Source organism: Trichomycterus rosablanca, chromosome 15 (genome assembly GCF_030014385.1).
Source record: "Trichomycterus rosablanca isolate fTriRos1 chromosome 15, fTriRos1.hap1, whole genome shotgun sequence".
Taxonomy (NCBI): Eukaryota; Metazoa; Chordata; class Actinopteri; order Siluriformes; family Trichomycteridae; genus Trichomycterus; species Trichomycterus rosablanca.
The window spans coordinates 32,305,706-32,323,331 of NC_086002.1; the positions used below are offsets into that span (position 1 = coordinate 32,305,706).

Genomic DNA, 17,626 nt, shown 5'->3' on the forward strand with positions numbered 1-17,626 from the left:
GCAGTAGCGTGTGTTGGTATTAAACAAACACTTCCTCGTAGGTGTTGCGATCAGTCCTGATTTAAGACCGGATTTAATCTATAGTGTTGATTAAACCGGATTGTTTTTGGGTGTTTTATGTTAAACAGGGACATGATTTCTCAGAGACGGGGTGAGAGATTCTACTGAGCGAGATGTTGAAGAGCTAATCAGTCTGAGAGGGGCGCGCTAGCAGGCTAACGTTAGCATCCTGTCAGCCGGCGCTTTAAAAGCGTCTCATTAATCATTCTAAATTAATCCAACCACGAAGACGGTTTATTTATAAACATGAGAGTTTGTCAGGGGGATTAATAAGGTGAGTAAATACGTGTCCAAATTAATTGTATTTTGTTTGGGGAAAAGTAGCCGAGCGAATCCGCTAAGCTCCGACAGCTGTTCGCTAGCTGCTAAGCTATTTAGCATTAGCACTAGCACATAGTTTTATTCGAATTTGAATTTCTACATTTAAACTCGGACATTCGAGCTCATAAAAGTCTTAACGATGCGGTTTCGACCCGTGCCATGTGTTGTCCGTGCGTTTATCGCGGTCGGTGTGCGATTCTGCGCTGACTATGCTAAGCTAAACTATGCTAAGCTAATAGTGGTGTAGGGCAGGGCCCGTGTGTAAACACAGCCGGCTGAATTGTTTTCTAACTCCTTTAACGCGTTAATAATCGAACCTAAAGCACTAAATGTGCTAGTTTAACTATAATATGCGTATTTAAAATGGTTTTATTCATTATTATATTGTCATAGAGTTATAATATTATATTTTAAGTCCTTAGCCTGGTCATTAAACAGCTTTGGAATGAATCGGAACGTCAATGTCAGTGCCCAGCCATACAAATGTGTTCATATTTTGACTAAACTGGCACAAATTCCCACAGACACGGTCTGTTTCAATAGACTTTGTTTTCAAAACAGGCGTCCGAATACTTTTGGTCATATAGTTCTGATAGGAATCAGGTCTCTACTAACCGCCGCTCCTCCCCCAGGCGCGAGGAGTCGTCCGAGGAGGCGCCCATGGAGCCGGACGTGATCCGCATGTACCCGTCCTCCCCGCCGCCGTTGGAGGAGGGCGGCGCCGGCGACGGGGAGGAGGACGACGACGAGTTCAGCGACTTCGCCGGCGTCCCCAACAGCATCAGCTTCTCCGAGTTCGAGACGGCCACCACCTTCGATCAGCTGCAGGCCCTGAACGCGACGTCGCCCCCGGAGCTGATCGGGAACGGCCGGGTCGCCGGACTCCACCCGAACGGGGACGCCCCGGCCTGCCGCGTCGTCAGCGTGGAGGAGCTGAAAAGAGGGCGCACGAACTTTTCCGACGTCTCTGGGAACCTTCGGAACACCTCGAGCGACTGCAACGGCGGCGTCGGGGCGAACGAAGCGCTTACGAACGGGTTCGCTAGCCCGGACACGCAGGGGACGTCTCCCTCGTCCCGTAAACACAAAGGAACTGCGTTTGTAGAGACGATGCCTGACGGCGAGGACTTCGCCGACTTTGCTGCTTTTTCCGACGCCGACGTTTCCGCGCATTCAAACCACGAGGAGAGGCTAGCGCAGGACGGCGTACCGCCGGACGACGATCGCCTCAGCAACGGAGACTGGGGTTTCCATGACGAGTCAGCCGGCGCGGAGGTACCGCCCGCGCAAAACGGCGTGCCGTCGGATCCCAGAATCTCGCCCGTCTCCGGGGACAACACTGAGACGGAGACCTCATTCGGGCGGCCGCTGTCCACGGAGGCGCTGGAGGAATTCGGCGACTTCAGCACGACCGGTTCGGTCCCGTCGCCGCCCCTCCAGGAGGACACGGCGACCCCCGCCGGGGACGACGGAGACTTCGGGGATTTCGGCGATTTCGCACCTCCGGAGTCGACCCGCCCAGACGAGTTCGGCGAGTCCGATGCGCACGGGCGAGCCGCGCGGGAGGGCGAGGAGGGGGCGGAGTTTCCCGTCAGCGACAGTTTCGCGGACTTCGCGTCGGCGCCGGTGGGCGGAGACCGGGACGCTGACGACGGCTGGCGGGCGTTCGACCGATCGGAGTCGAACGAGGACACGGGCGACTCGTGGGCAGCGTTCGGGCAGGACCAAGGGCAGACGTTTTCGGAAACGACGCCTGTCCAGCCTGCTGACGACAGGAGAGACAGTTTAACGGTAAGTTTGGACGCTAGCTGGACATTTGAAAATGTCGTCAGACCTGGCTGCTGACCCTTACAGAAGGGTCAGCTGACTGATATGATGTAGCAGACATAGCAGTGACCTAGAACGGTCCGGAGCACGATGCAAAATATCCACATCGTTTCACACAGATCATTCACTGACCGGCTTGTCCCAATACTTCCTGTCTCGCTCCTCTAGGCGTCGCTGCTGAGCCGACTCGAGAAACTTCTCCTGCTCGGTTTTCCGGAAGTCTCTGCACCTCATCTAGAGAACGACGTCCCCCCCCTGAAATCGCTCCTGGAGCCGCCCGACAGATCGGAACCGGAACGGGAAGAGCCGACGCCGGCCCGTGGGTAAGAAACGCCGGCCTCCGGTGGCCGGTCGATGCACCCGCGCGGAGAACATGAATAATGGATAGCGGTGCGTGACGGGTCTGACCGTCCGTCTCTGTCGTGCAGGGCTGTGCGGGACGTGTGGGCGCGGCTGCAGGACGTCCACAGCGCCCTCGGCCTGAGGCACCAGTGGGGCGGCTCGCACTGCAACAAGGTCCTGCTCTGCTCGCTGGGCATCGACACCCGGAACATTGTGAGTGTGGCGCGGATTCGGCGCATCCACAGTGAAGTTACAACCTTAACGTTTACTGAGGAACGTTTTCTCTCTCTCAGCTGTTCACAGGTCAGAAGAAGCAGCCCGTTATCGTGCCCATGTACGCCGCCAGTCTGGTGAGAACCTCATTTTTCCTCAAAAACAGTCATACCTATCAGCCAGCCGGGCGCCCCACAGACACGGACACGATTGGCTCGTGACTGTAAGGGGAGGGACGACGGCTTAAACAGCTTCCTTGCCATTGGGGTAATTGCGGCCTCTGCTGGCCGGTCGAGGTACCTGCGTGAGTCACTGAGGAAGTGAGTCATTCAGTGAATCAGTCAGGGAAGGAGTCAGTCACTAAAGGAGTGATTCATTCAGTGAATCAGTCAGGGAAGGAGTCAGTCACTAAAGGAGTGATTCATTCAGTGAATCAGTCAGGGAAGGAGTCAGTCACTAAAGGAGTGATTCATTCAGTGAATCTGTCAATAAGTGAATCAGTCAGGGAAGGAGTGAGTCACTGATGGAGTGAGTCATTCAGTGAATCTCTTGGTAATTGAATCAGTCGCTGAGGGAGTGAGTCATTCAGTGAGTCTGTCAGTAAGTGAATCAGTCAGTGAAGGAGTGAGTCACTAAGGGAGCGAGTCATTCAGTGAATCAGTCACTGAGGGAGTCAGTCATTCAGTGAATCAGTCAGGGAAGGAGTCAGTCACTAAAGGAGTGATTCATTCAGTGAGTCTGTCAGTAAGTGAATCAGTCAGTGAAGGAGTGAGTCACTAAGGGAGCGAGTCATTCAGTGATTCAGTCACTGAGGGAGTGAGTCATTCAGTGAATCAGTCAGGGAAGGAGTCAGTCACTAAAGGAGTGATTCATTCAGTAAATCTGTCAATAAGTGAATCAGTCAGTGAAGGAGTGAGTCACTGATGGAGTGAGTCATTCAGTCACTCTGTCGGTAAGTGAATCAGTCAGTGAAGGAGTGAGTCACTAAGGGAGCGAGTCATTCAGTGATTCAGTCACTGAGGGAGTGAGTCATTCAGTGAATCAGTCAGGGAAGGAGTCAGTCACTAAAGGAGTGATTCATTCAGTAAATCTGTCAATAAGTGAATCAGTCAGTGAAGGAGTGAGTCACTGAGGGAGTGATTCATTCAGTGAATCTTTCAGTAAGTGAATCTGTCAGTGAAGGAGTCAGGTAAGGAGTGATTCACTGAGGGAGTATAATGGATAGCAGTGCGTGACTGATGCGTCAGCCAATCAGAGACGGCGATTCACTGGTTCGTCTATTTTTATAATGCTATGGGGGAACCTAAAGCCCCGCCCACTGGCCGCCAGCATTTGTACGTACCGTACAGGTGTATGGAAAGTTTTGACTCCTAACTCTGTGTGTGTGTGTGTGTGTGTGTGTGTGTGTGTGTGTGTGTGTGTGTGTGTGTGTGTGTAGGGAATGCTGGAGCCCACTAAAGAGCCGGTGAAGCCCGTCTCAGCCGCCGAGATGATCGCCTCCATAGCCCAGTCGGGTCTGGAGATGAGCACCTGCCCCGCCGACGCAGCGCAGGTTAAATCATTATTGTTTACCCTTCATTCGGCTCTTTCACCGTCTACCGCTCATTATATGGTGGAAAGATTCACACAAGCCCTCGCTCTTCCTACAGGAGCCCCTCCCTCCCGTGCAGTTCGACTGGAGCAGCAGTGGCCTTACCAACCCTCTGGACAGTGAGTACTTCGGTTACCTCGGTCAGGCGTCCAGATACTTTCGGCCCTACGGCGTCTCGTATCTAACACCCTGATACGTTTGCTGTTAACCATGAACCCACCCGCTAACACACCCTCACGCTCTGAAAGGACTAACGCTACTCGTGTGATGCTAACCTCGCAGATCTGGGCGTGACCCCGTGACCTGAATACACGTCTAGAGAAACTCGTACCCTGATCACGCCGCTTCTTTTCACCTGCAATCGAGAGCCGTGCAACGTTCACCGCTGTCCGGGAATCTACCAGTGAAGGAGTGAGTCACTGAGGGAGGGAGTCGTTCAGTGAATCGGTCAGTGAAGGAGTGAGTCACTGAGGGAGGGAGTCGTTCAGTGAATCGGTCAGTGAAGGAGTGAGTCACTGAGGGAGGGAGTCGTTCAGTGAATCGGTCAGTGAAGGAGTGAGTCACTGAGGGAGGGAGTCGTTCAGTGAATCGGTCAGTGAAGGAGTGAGTCACTGAGGGAGGGAGTCGTTCAGTGAATCAGTCAGTGAAGGAGTGAGTCACTGAGAGAGCGAGTGATTCAGTATGTCTGTCGCTAAGTGAATCAGTCAGTGAAGGAGTGAGTCATTTCGTGAATATGTCAGTGAAGGAGTGAGTCATTCAGTGAATCTGTCAGTGAGTCAATCAGTCAGTGAAGGAGTGAGTCATTTCGTGAATATGTCAGTGAAGGAGTGAGTCATTCAGTGAATCTGTCAGTGAGTCAATCAGTCAGTGAAGGAGTGAGTCATTCAGTGAATCAGTCAGTGAGTCATTCAGTGAGTCAATCAGTCAGTGAAGAAGTGAGTCATTCAGTGAATCTGTCAGTGAGTCAATCAGTCAGTGAAGGAGTGAATCACTCAGTGAATCAGTCAGTGAAGGAGTGAGTCATTTCGTGAATCAGTCAGTGAAGGATTGAGTCAATCAGTGAATCTTTCAGTGAGTGAATCAGTCAGTAAAGGAGTGAGTCATTTAGTGAATCGGTCAGTGAAGGAGTGAGTCATTCAGTGAATCTGTCAGTGAGTCAATCAGTCAGTGAAGAAGTGAGTCATTCAGTGAATCTGTCAGTGAGTCAATCAGTCAGTGAAGGAGTGAGTCATTCAGTGAATCTGTCAGTGAGTCAATCAGTCAGTGAAGAAGTGAGTCATTCAGTGAATCTGTCAGTGAGTCAATCAGTCAGTGAAGGAGTGAATCACTCAGTGAATCAGTCAGTGAAGGAGTGAGTCATTTCGTGAATCAGTCAGTGAAGGATTGAGTCAATCAGTGAATCTTTCAGTGAGTGAATCAGTCAGTAAAGGAGTGAGTCATTTAGTGAATCGGTCAGTGAAGGAGTGAGTCATTCAGTGAATCTGTCAGTGAGTCAATCAGTCAGTGAAGAAGTGAGTCATTCAGTGAATCTGTCAGTGAGTCAATCAGTCAGTGAAGGAGTGAGTCATTCAGTGAATCTGTCAGTGAGTCAATCAGTCAGTGAAGAAGTGAGTCATTCAGTGAATCTGTCAGTGAGTCAATCAGTCAGTGAAGGAGTGAATCACTCAGTGAATCAGTCAGTGAAGGAGTGAGTCATTTCGTGAATCAGTCAGTGAAGGATTGAGTCAATCAGTGAATCTTTCAGTGAGTGAATCAGTCAGTAAAGGAGTGAGTCATTTAGTGAATCGGTCAGTGAAGGAGTGAGTCATTCAGTGAATCTGTCAGTGAGTCAATCAGTCAGTGAAGAAGTGAGTCATTCAGTGAATCTGTCAGTGAGTCAATCAGTCAGTGAAGGAGTGAGTCATTCAGTGAATCTGTCAGTGAGTCAATCAGTCAGTGAAGAAGTGAGTCATTCAGTGAATCTGTCAGTGAGTCAATCAGTCAGTGAAGAAGTGAGTCATTCAGTGAATCTGTCAGTGAGTCAATCAGTCAGTGAAGGAGTGAATCACTCAGTGAATCAGTCAGTGAAGGAGTGAGTCATTTCGTGAATCAGTCAGTGAAGGATTGAGTCAATCAGTGAATCTTTCAGTGAGTGAATCAGTCAGTAAAGGAGTGAGTCATTTAGTGAATCGGTCAGTGAAGGAGTGAGTCATTCAGTGAATCTGTCAGTGAGTTAATCAGTCAGTGAAGAAGTGAGTCATTCAGTGAATCTGTCAGTGAGTCAATCAGTCAGTGAAGGAGTGAATCACTCAGTGAATCAGTCAGTGAAGGAGTGAGTCATTTCGTGAATCAGTCAGTGAAGGATTGAGTCAATCAGTGAATCTTTCAGTGAGTGAATCAGTCAGTAAAGGAGTGAGTCATTTAGTGAATCGGTCAGTGAAGGAGTGAGTCAGAAAGTAAGTGAGTCAGTAAAGAAGCGAGTAAATCTGTCAGTGACGGAGTGAGTCATTCAGCGAATCTGTTGAGTCAGCGAATCTGTTTAGTCGTTCAGTGAATCAGACAGTGAAGGAGCGAGTCATTTTGTGAATCTGTTGGTGAGTGAATCAGTCAGTGAAGGACTGAGTCAGAAAGGGAGTGAGTCAATCAGTGAATCAGCGAGTCAGTGAGTGAATTTTTCGGTCAGTGAATCAGTCAGTGAGTCATTCAGGCAGTCAGTAAAGAAGTGAGTCACTGGGGGAGGGAGTCATTCAGTGAATCTGTCATTCAGTGAATCAGTCAGGCAGTCAGTGATTGGTTTATTTGGTTTCGCCGGGCGCTCGGGAGTCCAGGTCTGAATCTCAGCTGTGCTATCGACCGGTCGGGCGTGCCCGTCTGTCAGGAACATCAGAAGCAACCTGAATCGTTTAGCGTATTTGATTCCTGTCCTAGTCCGACACGATTCACTAGACGTGTATTCTCCAGAGATCACGTGGTTGGCTCGGTGAGACCCGTCTGGTACTAACAACCTGTCTGTCTGTCTGTCTGTCTGTCTGTCTGTCTGTCTGTCTGTCTCTCTCTCATGGCCCTGTCACCTGTCTCTCCACCTTCTTCTTCTTCTTCTCTTCCTCTTTGTGCTGCCGTGTGAAGCGAGCGGAGGTTCGGCTCTGCTGAATCTGGATTTTTTCGGCCCGGTAGACGAGTCGTCCTCCGGCAGCGCCACGTCCATGCCAGGTCAGAGGTCGTCCCAGTCAGTGGCTACGCTTAATGCTTAACCCCCGGCGATGGCGGTTCTGTTCCGTGTGCACGAGTAGTAAACGTGTGTGTGTGTGTGTGTGTGTGTGTGTGTGTGTGTAGGCGTGGATCCCGAGCTCTACGAGCTGACCCAGGCTAAGCTGGTGGTGAGCGCGGGGGGGAACAAGGTGGCGGACGCTTTCGCTCGCCTCATGTCCACCGCGGAGAAGACCAACACGTCCACCAGGTCAGATACACCGCTGCACCTGCACTGCTCATACAGCAGGGGGCGCCAGCACACACACACGGTCACGTGTTCAGAACGCAGCTCACGTGTATTGTGTGCCCGTCAGGGAGTCGGTGAGAGAGAGTCAATAAGCGAGTCAGTTACTAAGTGAGTCATTCAGTGAGTGCTCCAGTCAGTCGGACAGTGAGTCATTTGGTGAATCAGTCCCTGAGTCATTATGTGAATCGGTCATTAAGTTTCAGTGGATCAGTCAGTAGGTCAATAATTTCATGAGTTAGTGAGTCGGTTAGTGAGTCATTATGTGAATCAGTCCAGTCAGTGAGTCACTCATTCTGTTAGTTAGTGAGTAGTTCAGTGAGTTGGTTAGTGAGTCAGTCACCGCGTGAGTCAGTCACTGAGTCATTGTGAATCAGTAAGTGACTGTTTCAGTGAATCATTCAGTGAGTCACTCATTTTATTAGTTAGGCAGTCGGTTAGTGAGTTATTCATTGAGTTAGTCGGGCAGTGAGTCATTGAGTGAGTCAGTCATTGATTAATTATGTGAATCAGTCAGTGACTGTTTCAGTGAATCATTTAGTGAGGCACTCATTTTATTAGTTAGTGAGTCGTTCAGTGAGTCGGCTAGCGAGCCATTCATTGAGTTATTTAGGGAATCAGTCAGTGAATCATTCAGTTAGTCAGTTACTCAGTAAGTCAGTCAGTGAGTCAGTCAGTGAGTCAGTCAGTGAGTCAGTCAGTGAGTCAGTCAGTCATTCAGTGAATCAGTCAGTGAGTCAGTCAGTGAATCAGTCAGTGAGTCCGTCAGTGAGTCAGTTACTCAGTAAGTCATTCAGTGAATCAGTGAGTCATTCAGTGAGTCATTCAGTGAGTCAGTCAGTGAGTCATTCAGTGAATCAGTCAGTGAGTCAGTTACTCAGTAAGTCATTCAGTGAATCAGTCAGTGAGTCAGTTACTCAGTTAGTCATTCAGTGAGTCAGTCAGTGAGTCAGTTACTCAGTGAGTCAGTCAGTGAGTCAGTCAGTGAGTCAGTCAGTCATTCAGTGAATCAGTCAGTGAGTCAGTCAGTGAGTCAGTCAGTGAGTCAGTCAGTCAGTCAGTCAGTGAGTCAGTCAGTGAGTCAGTCAGGGAATCAGTCAGTGAGTCAGTCAGTGAGTCAGTCAGTGAGTCAGTCAGTGAGTCATCAGTCAGTGAGTCAGTCAGTGAGTCAGTCAGTGAGTCAGTCAGTGAGTCAGTCAGTGAGTCAGTCAGTGAGTCAGTCAGTGAGTCAGTCAGGGAATCAGTCAGTGAGTCAGTCAGTGAGTCAGTCAGTGAGTCATCAGTCAGTGAGTCAGTCAGTGAGTCAGTCAGTGAGTCAGTCAGTGAGTCAGTCAGTGAGTCAGTCAGTGAATCAGTCAGTGAATCAGTCAGTGAGTCATTCAGTGAATCAGTCAGTGAATCAGTCAGTGAGTCATTCAGTGAATCAGTCAGTGAGTCACTCCCTGGTCTGTGTGCAGGCGGCTCCAGCAGCAGCAGCAGCAGAAGGAGGAGAACCTGAGCGAGGAGGCTCGTCGTGTCATCTCCACCCTGCCTGATCTCTCCTTCATGCAGGCCAAAGTGCTGATGTTCCCCTCCACCCTGACTCCTCTCCCCCTCTCCTCCTGCTCCTCCTCCTCGCCCTCTCCTGTACCCGACTGATGGGTCCGGCGCCGCCGCACCGTGTCCCGTCTCGCCTCCATGTCGGCTTTCGTTCGTGTGTGTGTGTGTGTGTGTGTGTGTGTTTCACTTAGCATTTTATTAGGGATGCACCGATCCTGACCTGGATAGCCGGCCAGGAAATGTGGACGCCCCCACTTAATCTCTCTGGAACGCTCATGTAGCTGCTCATGCTACAAATCTCCCTGTTCCTATTATTTTGCCACCTTGTTACCTTTAGTGTACAATCAAATCGGTGCGGTAGGCTGGGCGCCCATCTAGCGGGCACAAGCGGTAGTGCAGACAGTCTGCTGGGTGGGAAAGGAGTCAGTCACTGAGTCAATATGTGAGTCAGTCAGCGAGTCATTCATTGAATTAGTTGGTTAGTCACCAAGTGAGTCAGTCACTGAGTCACCAAGTGAGTCAGTCGGTGAGTCATTCATTGAATTGGTCAGTCGCTGAGTCACTATGTGAATCAGTCGGTGAGTCATTCATTGAATTAGTCAGTCAGTTGGTGAGTCACCAAGTGAATCAGTCGGTGAGTCATTAAATTAGTCAGTCAGGCACCAAGTGAGTCAGTCACCGAGTCATTATGTGAATCAGTCAGTGAGTCATTCATTTAATTAGTCAGTCACCAAGTGAGTCAGTCACTGAGTCACCAAGTGAGTCAGTCGGTGAGTCATTCATTGAATTGGTCAGTCAGTCACCAAGTGAGTCAGTCACTGAGTCACCAAGTGAGTCAGTCGGTGAGTCATTCATTGAATCAGTCAGTCAGTTGGTGAGTCACCAAGTGAATCAGTCGGTGAGTCACCAAGTGAATCAGTCGGTGAGTCATTAAATTAGTCAGTCAGTCACCAAGTGAGTCAGTCGGTGAGTCATTCATTGAATCAGTCAGTCAGTTGGTGAGTCACCAAGTGAATCAGTCGGTGAGTCATTAAATTAGTCAGTCAGTCACCAAGTGAGTCAGTCACTGAGTCATTATGTGAATCAGTGAGTCATTCATTGAATTTGTCGGTCAGTCACCAAGTGAGTCAGTCACTGAGTCACTGTGTGAATCAGTCGGTGAGTCATTCATTGAATTAGTCAGTCGGTCAGTCACTGAGTCACCAAGTGAGTCAGTCGGTGAGTCATTCATTGAATTGGTCAGTCAGTCACCAAGTGAGTCAGTCACTGAGTCACCAAGTGAGTCAGTCGGTGAGTCATTCATTGAATCAGTCAGTCAGTTGGTGAGTCACCAAGTGAATCAGTCGGTGAGTCACCAAGTGAATCAGTCGGTGAGTCATTAAATTAGTCAGTCAGTCACCAAGTGAGTCAGTCACTGAGTCATTATGTGAATCAGTGAGTCATTCATTGAATTAGTCAGTCAGTCGGTCAGTCACCAAGTGAGTCAGTCACTGAGTCATTTAGTGTATCAGTCACACAGACGCAGCTCTCGCTCAATGCAGGTTGAGGTTGGGGGGGGGGGGGTCACAAATGTGGGGCATGGTGTGGCTTTACCACGGACCGTCTGTCACATGTCACATTTAAAGAGATGCGATTGGCTGCATCTGAACTCATCAGTGCGCTCTAAGTGCAGGTCCCAAGCCCGGATGAAGGATCGGTGCAGCCCGAACGTCGGAGCTTTAGTGTGCGTATGATCAGGGATACGACTCGATTCTTCATCTTTTAGGTTTCTGTCATCGGTTCGAATGATCGCGCGTGTGCGTGTGTGTGTGTGTGTGTGTGTGTGTGTGTGTGTGTGTGTGGAGAAAACACTGGTGTAAGAGGCGAGCGTGAAGTCGGACGTATAAGCGCACTGCTGGGTAATTTATCCCGATGATTAAGGCCTTAGGTTTTAACGCTTTTAGTTCTGTAATCCTCGTGTAAATATCGTTAGGTTATAATGATCACGTTTCATTTCTGATTAACGTCCGACGGGTGACGACGATGCTGATTATTATTATCATGCTGATTACGATTATTCCGATTATTATTATTACCGTACCGCTGATTTTCAAAGTGGAACCACTGACTGTAACGTAGCCGAATCGCTGAGACGGAAACGGAAGGGACCAATCGTACGCATTTACCCGTCAGCGTCTCCTATCGGCGTCTTTGTGTTAGCGAGAGAGCTTTTCCTTATACGGGCGGAAGTATTCGGACACCCTGAATTGTTCCCGGTCGGGGGGGCGTCCTGATACTTTCGCCCGACTGGCGTATGTGTATATTTTGTTTGATTCTGTGTGTGTGTGTGTGTGTGTGTGTGTGTGTGTGTGTGTGTCTCGTCTTTCTCTCCGCGAGGAAATTTTGCACATCAGTGAAAGTACTACTCGAACCCGGTGGTCGAACTGTGGCTCCTGAGCCGGGGCCCCGCTGCTGCGCCGGGGAAGGGCGGGGGAGGGGATGGGGGACGAGCATGCCTGGGCTCTTGTGGACTCGCAGAAGAAAAGAAAACCACTCCCCAAAACAATCTGTGTGTAAATGATCTTTTAGTGTACACGACTAATTAAAGTAAATGAAGAGAGAACGATTGACTTCGTGTCGTGTTTGTGCTGCAGCTTTTCCGCACAAGACTGTGGGAATTTGTGCCCGTTTGGTTTACATGGATCGGTTGATGTTCTGGTGCATTCCAGAGCTGTTCGGTAGGCCTTTTTCCAGTCATGATGGAACAGGAAAGGGCCTTCCCTAAACTGTTTCTGAACCACATGGATTCAATAATTAGGGGTGTCTCAATACTTTTGTCCATATACTGTATATATATATATATATATACACAACTTTGTAGTTCTACAATTACTGACTGTAGTCCGTCTGTTTCTCTACATTCTACTTCAATGGTCAGGACCCCCACAGAGCAGGTATTATTTAGGTGGTGGATCATTCTGACATGGTGCTGGTGTGTTAGTGTGTGTTGTGCTGGTATGAGTGGATCTAAACACCTCACTGTCACTGCTGGACTGAGACTCGTCCACCGACCAAAAACGTCCAGACAACAGCGCCCCGTCTAGAAGGTCTAGAAGATGAGCGACTCGAACAGCAGCAATAGATGAGCGATCGTCTCTGACTTTACATCTACGAGGTGGACCGACTAGGTAGGAGTGTCTGATAGAGTGGACAGTGAGTGGACACGGTGTTTAAAAACTCCAGCACAACACACACTAACACACCAGCACCATGTCATTGTCACTGCAGTGCTGAGAATCATCCACCACCTAAATAATACCGGTCCTGTGGGGGTCCTGACCATTGAAGTACAATGTAGAGAAACAGATAGACTACAGTCAGTAATTGTAGAACTAGTGGAGCTGATAAATGGACAGTGAGTGTAGAAACAAGGAGGTGGTTTTAATGTTATGACTGATCGGTGTGTATATATACTCTCTCCAACATATTCCATCATGTCAGTGTAGACCCCCGAAAGGCTGCTCTCACCTTAGAGCAATCACATTTTCAAAACTCGTCGGGTGTTATTGTCCACAATCGCCACTAGGTGGGAGCAGGATTCACACTGATTTTATATTCTATAGTTACTCTATTTTAAATCCCCCCGCCCCCCGCCGGTCCGTGAAATGATATCTTATATGAAACCGGTCCGCGGTGCGAAGAAGGTGGGTTAGCGAGTACGTCACGCAATCACGGTGCGGATCCCAAATCGTCAGAGTTGTGTTCTGAACGTCTTTTAAGCATCACCGCTTCGAGAACCTTCGAAGAACTGAAGGGTGTCGGTGGGGTGTTCCTAATAAAGTGGCCACCAGAGAGTTTATGAGTAGATTTCGTTATGTGAAAAAAAAAAATAAAAAAAACAGCACAAGCTTCAGAATCGTCGACTTTTTATTAGGAAATTGTACAAACAATTTTTTTTAATAATAGAAAAGCTAATTAATAAAAAACAAACAAACCCCGTAATAATATATTACATCATGATAAATAGCGCACGCTTTTATTCAAAGCGACTTGCACTTGTTTACTGGACACGACGCCAACGATCGAGGGTTAAGGGCCCAACTTGGCAACGTCACCGCCTATTTGTTTTATACAGATGCGGGACCTGTACGGTCACCGAGAGCGGGCTTCGAACCTGCGCAACGCACCGTGAGCATCAAGGCGCCTCACGGGTCCTGGAACAGCAGGCGCCTTTCGTCACTGGATCACCACGGAAACGGAACGTTAGGGTTTAGCTCACGTCCGAGAGGTTTGCACGAGGGCGCCCCCTTGTGGTGGTCTCCCTAGGCGGCTGCTTTAGTGTTCACCCAGTCGTTACACCGAACTAGAAAGATCAAAGACTTTCTGATGTGGGCGCCTCTTTGATGTCATTTAATGCATTTGCCTCCTGAGCTAGTCGTATCCGATTCCCAGATTGCATTTTTTAAATGCATTTAGCGACTCGATTTTGTCTTCCGCTGCTGAGGGATACCAGATCGCATCCGAGGAGAGCACGTCGCTGTACCCGCCTCTTCCGACACGTGCACAGCCCTCCTCTCCCGAAGACCCCGCCCACCCGCACATAGTCCGGCCCCCACCCTGCACATACGGTGGCCAATTAGGTACTGCAGGTACTGCCGATTGTGCCCGCCGGTGGCGCCCGACACCGTGTTTCGAACCGAGGAATGTCCCGCTGCGCCACCTGGGCGCTCCCAGATCGTATTTCACGTGTGCAGAGTACCGACCGCTTCTTTTCGCCCGCACCGGGCGGGTTCGTATGGAGATCCGTGTCGCGCACGGAGGTATTGCAGCCAGCAGAGGGCGCAATCGCAGCAGTTACGAGGAACTTACGAGGAAACTCACGACTCTGATACGTTTGGTGTTGTTTAATAAATACTGTTTGTTTTAGCTACTCAGACAGGTTCCAAAAAATGAGGGGTGCTCATTCGGGCACCATGTTTGCCCCTAATTTGACCCCAATAGTCAATTTTGCTCTGATAAGCTACTTCAGTCCGGCAGCGATTTTTCGCCTCTTGTCGGCCGAGTCGCTGATCGCCCTGAGTTCACACCGGCAGGCGAAAGATGCCATGGAAGTACGCAGTGTTGCAGTCTCTGCCCACTTCACGTTTGCTCCGCCTCCTGTCGCCGTTCTGCCGGTCTGAATGTAGGGTTGGGCACATAGTGCACTACGTAGGTTCTACAACGCCATTCTGCTCCTTTATCTATCGAGCGTAAATAACAAACGTATAATTTAAGTTATCATCGCTGATCCGAGATGTCCAGCGTCTCGTATCAAACACTGATCGTCCTCCTTTTTTACGAGCCGACTAGCACTTCCAGGATGCGCTCCAGTTCGTTGGGGTCCGTCCTGAACGTCTGGCCGGTCAGACTCATCATCAGGTCGTCGCTCACCGCCGAAACGATGGGGGCGTGGGGGTCGAGCTCGCACAGGAAGTCATCGATCTCCGAGTAGAGGAAGTCGTCCAGCGAGAGGTCCGCGGGGAACGATGCGCCCGGCCAACAGAGGGAGCGGGTGAGGTCCGACAGGGGCTCGAACCAACCGGGGTGGAGTTGAGAGTCTTTGTCTGGCACGTCGCCTACGCTCTGGTTCTCCAGAGAGGGCGACGCCTCTTCGGGTCCCGGGTTCAGACCCTCGACTCCCTCTGAGGACGTTCCGTCGCCCTGCTCCAGGACCAGGCTTGTGTCCCCCGGCCGCCCCGGTGACTCCGGGTTCCTCTCAGGCTCGTTCCTCTGGATGAGCCTCAGCGTGTTGGTGATGAGGACGCGGTGCACCAGTGAAGACGCCCCGCCCAGTTTCTGCAGGGACAGCTTCAGGACCTCGTGTCTCTGGGCGCGGCAGGACGAGGACGACCCTGGTGCCGCCGCCGCCTTCTTCCTGGCGCGGGTGTCGGGCTCGTCCCCGTCCTCTGGCTCCAGACGTCTCTTCAGACCCGTGCAGGACATGAGGGAGGAATCTGTCAGGGGGACGAGAAAGGAAGAAGGTTTTAATTTTTTACTTCACGTTCGGCTCAGGGACTTCTGGGAAATGGGCGCGGTCGCTCCTCAGGTGACTAAAGCGCAGAAGTATGCGCATGAGTCACCGCAGCTCTGTCGGTCTAATTAGCACTACTAGTATAATTAGTAGTAGTAGTTGTAGTATTAGTGCTAGCAGTATTACTACTAGTGTTATTACTCTTAGTAGTAGTATCAGCAGTAGTAGTTTAGTATCAGTAGTACTAGTAGTTGTAGCAGCAGCAGTAGTAGTTTAGTATCAGTACTAGTAGTACTAGTAGTAGTATCAGCAGTAGTAGTTTAGTATCAGCAATACTAGAAGTAGTAGTAGATGAGTAGTAGTTTAGTATCAGCAGTACTAGTAGTAGTATCAGCAGTAGTAGTTTAGTATCAGTAGTACTAGTAGTTGTAGCAGCAGTAGTAGTTTAGTATCAGTACTAGTAGTACTAGTAGTAGTATCACCAGTAGTAGTTTAGTATCATTACTAGTAGTAGTAATAGTAGATGAGTAGTAGTTTAGTATCAGTAGTACTAGTAGTAGTAGATGAGTAGTAGTTTAGTATCAGTACTAGTAGTAGTAGTAGATGAGTAGTAGTTTAGTATCAGTAGTACTAGTAGTAGTATCAGCAGTAGTAGTTTAGTATCAGTACTAGTAGTAGTAATAGTAGATGAGTAGTAGTTTAGTATCAGTAGTACTAGTAGTAGTAGATGAGTAATAGTTTAGTATCAGTACTAGTAGTAGTAGATTAGTAGTTTAGTATCAGTACTAGTAGTAGTATCAGCAGTAGTAGTTTAGTATCAGTACTAGTAGCAGTAGTAGTAGATGAGTAGTAGTTTAGTATCAGTAGTACTAGTAATTGTAGATGAGTAGTAGTTTACTATCAGTACTAGTAGTAAGAATAGTAGCAGTAGTAGATGAGTAGTAGTTTAGTATCAGTAGTACTAGTAGTAGTAATAGTAGATGAGTAGTAGTTTAGTATCAGTACTAGTAGTAGTAATAGTAGATGAGTAGTAGTTTAGCATCAGTACTAGTAGTAGTAGATGAGTAGTAGTTTAGCATCAGTACTAGTAGTAGTAATAGTAGATGAGTAGTAGTTTAGTATCAGTACTAGTATTGAAACAGAACGTAATAAATCCGGTATAAACTCACCTCGTGTAGTTCCGTGTGATCACATTAAATCCAGCGCGCAGCTCTCATGTGTTCATATAACATTCATAACACATTCATAACACATTCATTCAGCATACATATAACATACAGATATACATCCAGCTCTCTCACACACACACCGAGCTCTGCTTCACTGAAACTCACACACACAGCGCTCACATTCTTCACTCATTCTGACGTCACTCAGCTCTGCGTCATCAGCTCACTGACACACACACACACACACACGCACACATACACACACACACCCTTCCGCTCTTACACACACACCCTTCCACTCTTATACTCTCTCATTCCATCACACACTCACTCATTCACCCACTCTCTGACTCTATAGTTGGTAATAAGTAGGGATGTCCACATACTTTTGATCATATAGTGTAGCGCAGAGTAACTGAAGGCAATAATGGTGATAGTTTGGGTACAGCAGGCTGTACTGAACATCTCTGAGATTCAAAGATCAGTACCATCAGTACCTGACCTCACAAATGATCTTCTGACTGAATGGGAAAGCCTTTCCTGATGAGTGGAGGCTGTTATAGCCACAAAAGAAAGGCAGATCCATATTAAAACCCATGGATTCAGAATGGGACGTCCAGCAAGGCGGATTAGCATCATTTACCTCTAATTTTACTTTTAATGTGGCTAATAGCTGCTTACAGACCAGCTAAGATAAAAAAAGAGCTGATGCTGGAGTACGAGCGCCAACAAACCGCATTCACACCAACAATAGCGAGCGCGCGTCTTTTGTCTGAAGGAACGTCTGCCACCGCGTTGGCCTTCTGACTTTTGTTCCTCCTCCCACCCCCCTCCCCTCCCTCAGCGCCGCCACTCTTCACTTCTGCTCTCATGTTCTTGGACCCTGAACCTCGCGGAGCTCCCGAAACAGCTGTCACGTATGACCTCCAGGTCCTTCAAACCCCCAACACTTTCACATTCGGCTAATTATATGCACGCGTGTGTTAGCGGCCGCTCATTGTTCTTGACCCTGACCTCCGTCGAGAGCCTGCGCACAACACCTGCTTCCTTCTCTGTGTGAACGTCTACGCAGCTGCTGGTCTGATGGTTCCTGAAGTCTTGAA

At 49.0% G+C, this 17,626-nt stretch overlaps 2 protein-coding genes across 3 annotated transcripts; one reads left to right on the forward strand and one right to left on the reverse strand.

Annotated features, from left to right (window-relative positions):
* The first annotated feature begins 52 nt into the window (after positions 1-52).
* On the forward strand, positions 53-11,968 carry aftpha (aftiphilin a). 2 transcript variants are annotated; one of them, XM_063009789.1, is made up of 10 exons: positions 53-334; positions 1,014-2,172; positions 2,377-2,531; positions 2,637-2,763; positions 2,844-2,900; positions 4,202-4,315; positions 4,413-4,473; positions 7,460-7,543; positions 7,667-7,790; positions 9,284-11,968. In XM_063009789.1, exons 2-10 carry the CDS (start codon positions 1,042-1,044, stop codon positions 9,462-9,464), a joined length of 2,034 nt encoding a protein of 677 aa, XP_062865859.1. In that variant the 5' UTR covers positions 53-334; positions 1,014-1,041; the 3' UTR covers positions 9,465-11,968. The 2 variants fall into 2 exon arrangements, with proteins under 2 accessions (XP_062865859.1, XP_062865860.1); XM_063009790.1 differs by lacking the exon at positions 7,460-7,543.
* A 2,265-nt stretch (positions 11,969-14,233) lies between these two features.
* sertad2a (SERTA domain containing 2a) lies at positions 14,234-16,660 on the reverse strand. The gene is made up of 2 exons (XM_063010760.1): positions 16,524-16,660; positions 14,234-15,337 (listed from the first exon to the last, which is right to left on the reverse strand). Exon 2 carries the CDS (start codon positions 15,324-15,326, stop codon positions 14,679-14,681), a length of 648 nt encoding a protein of 215 aa, XP_062866830.1. The 5' UTR covers positions 15,327-15,337; positions 16,524-16,660; the 3' UTR covers positions 14,234-14,678.
* Positions 16,661-17,626: the final 966 nt, after the last annotated feature.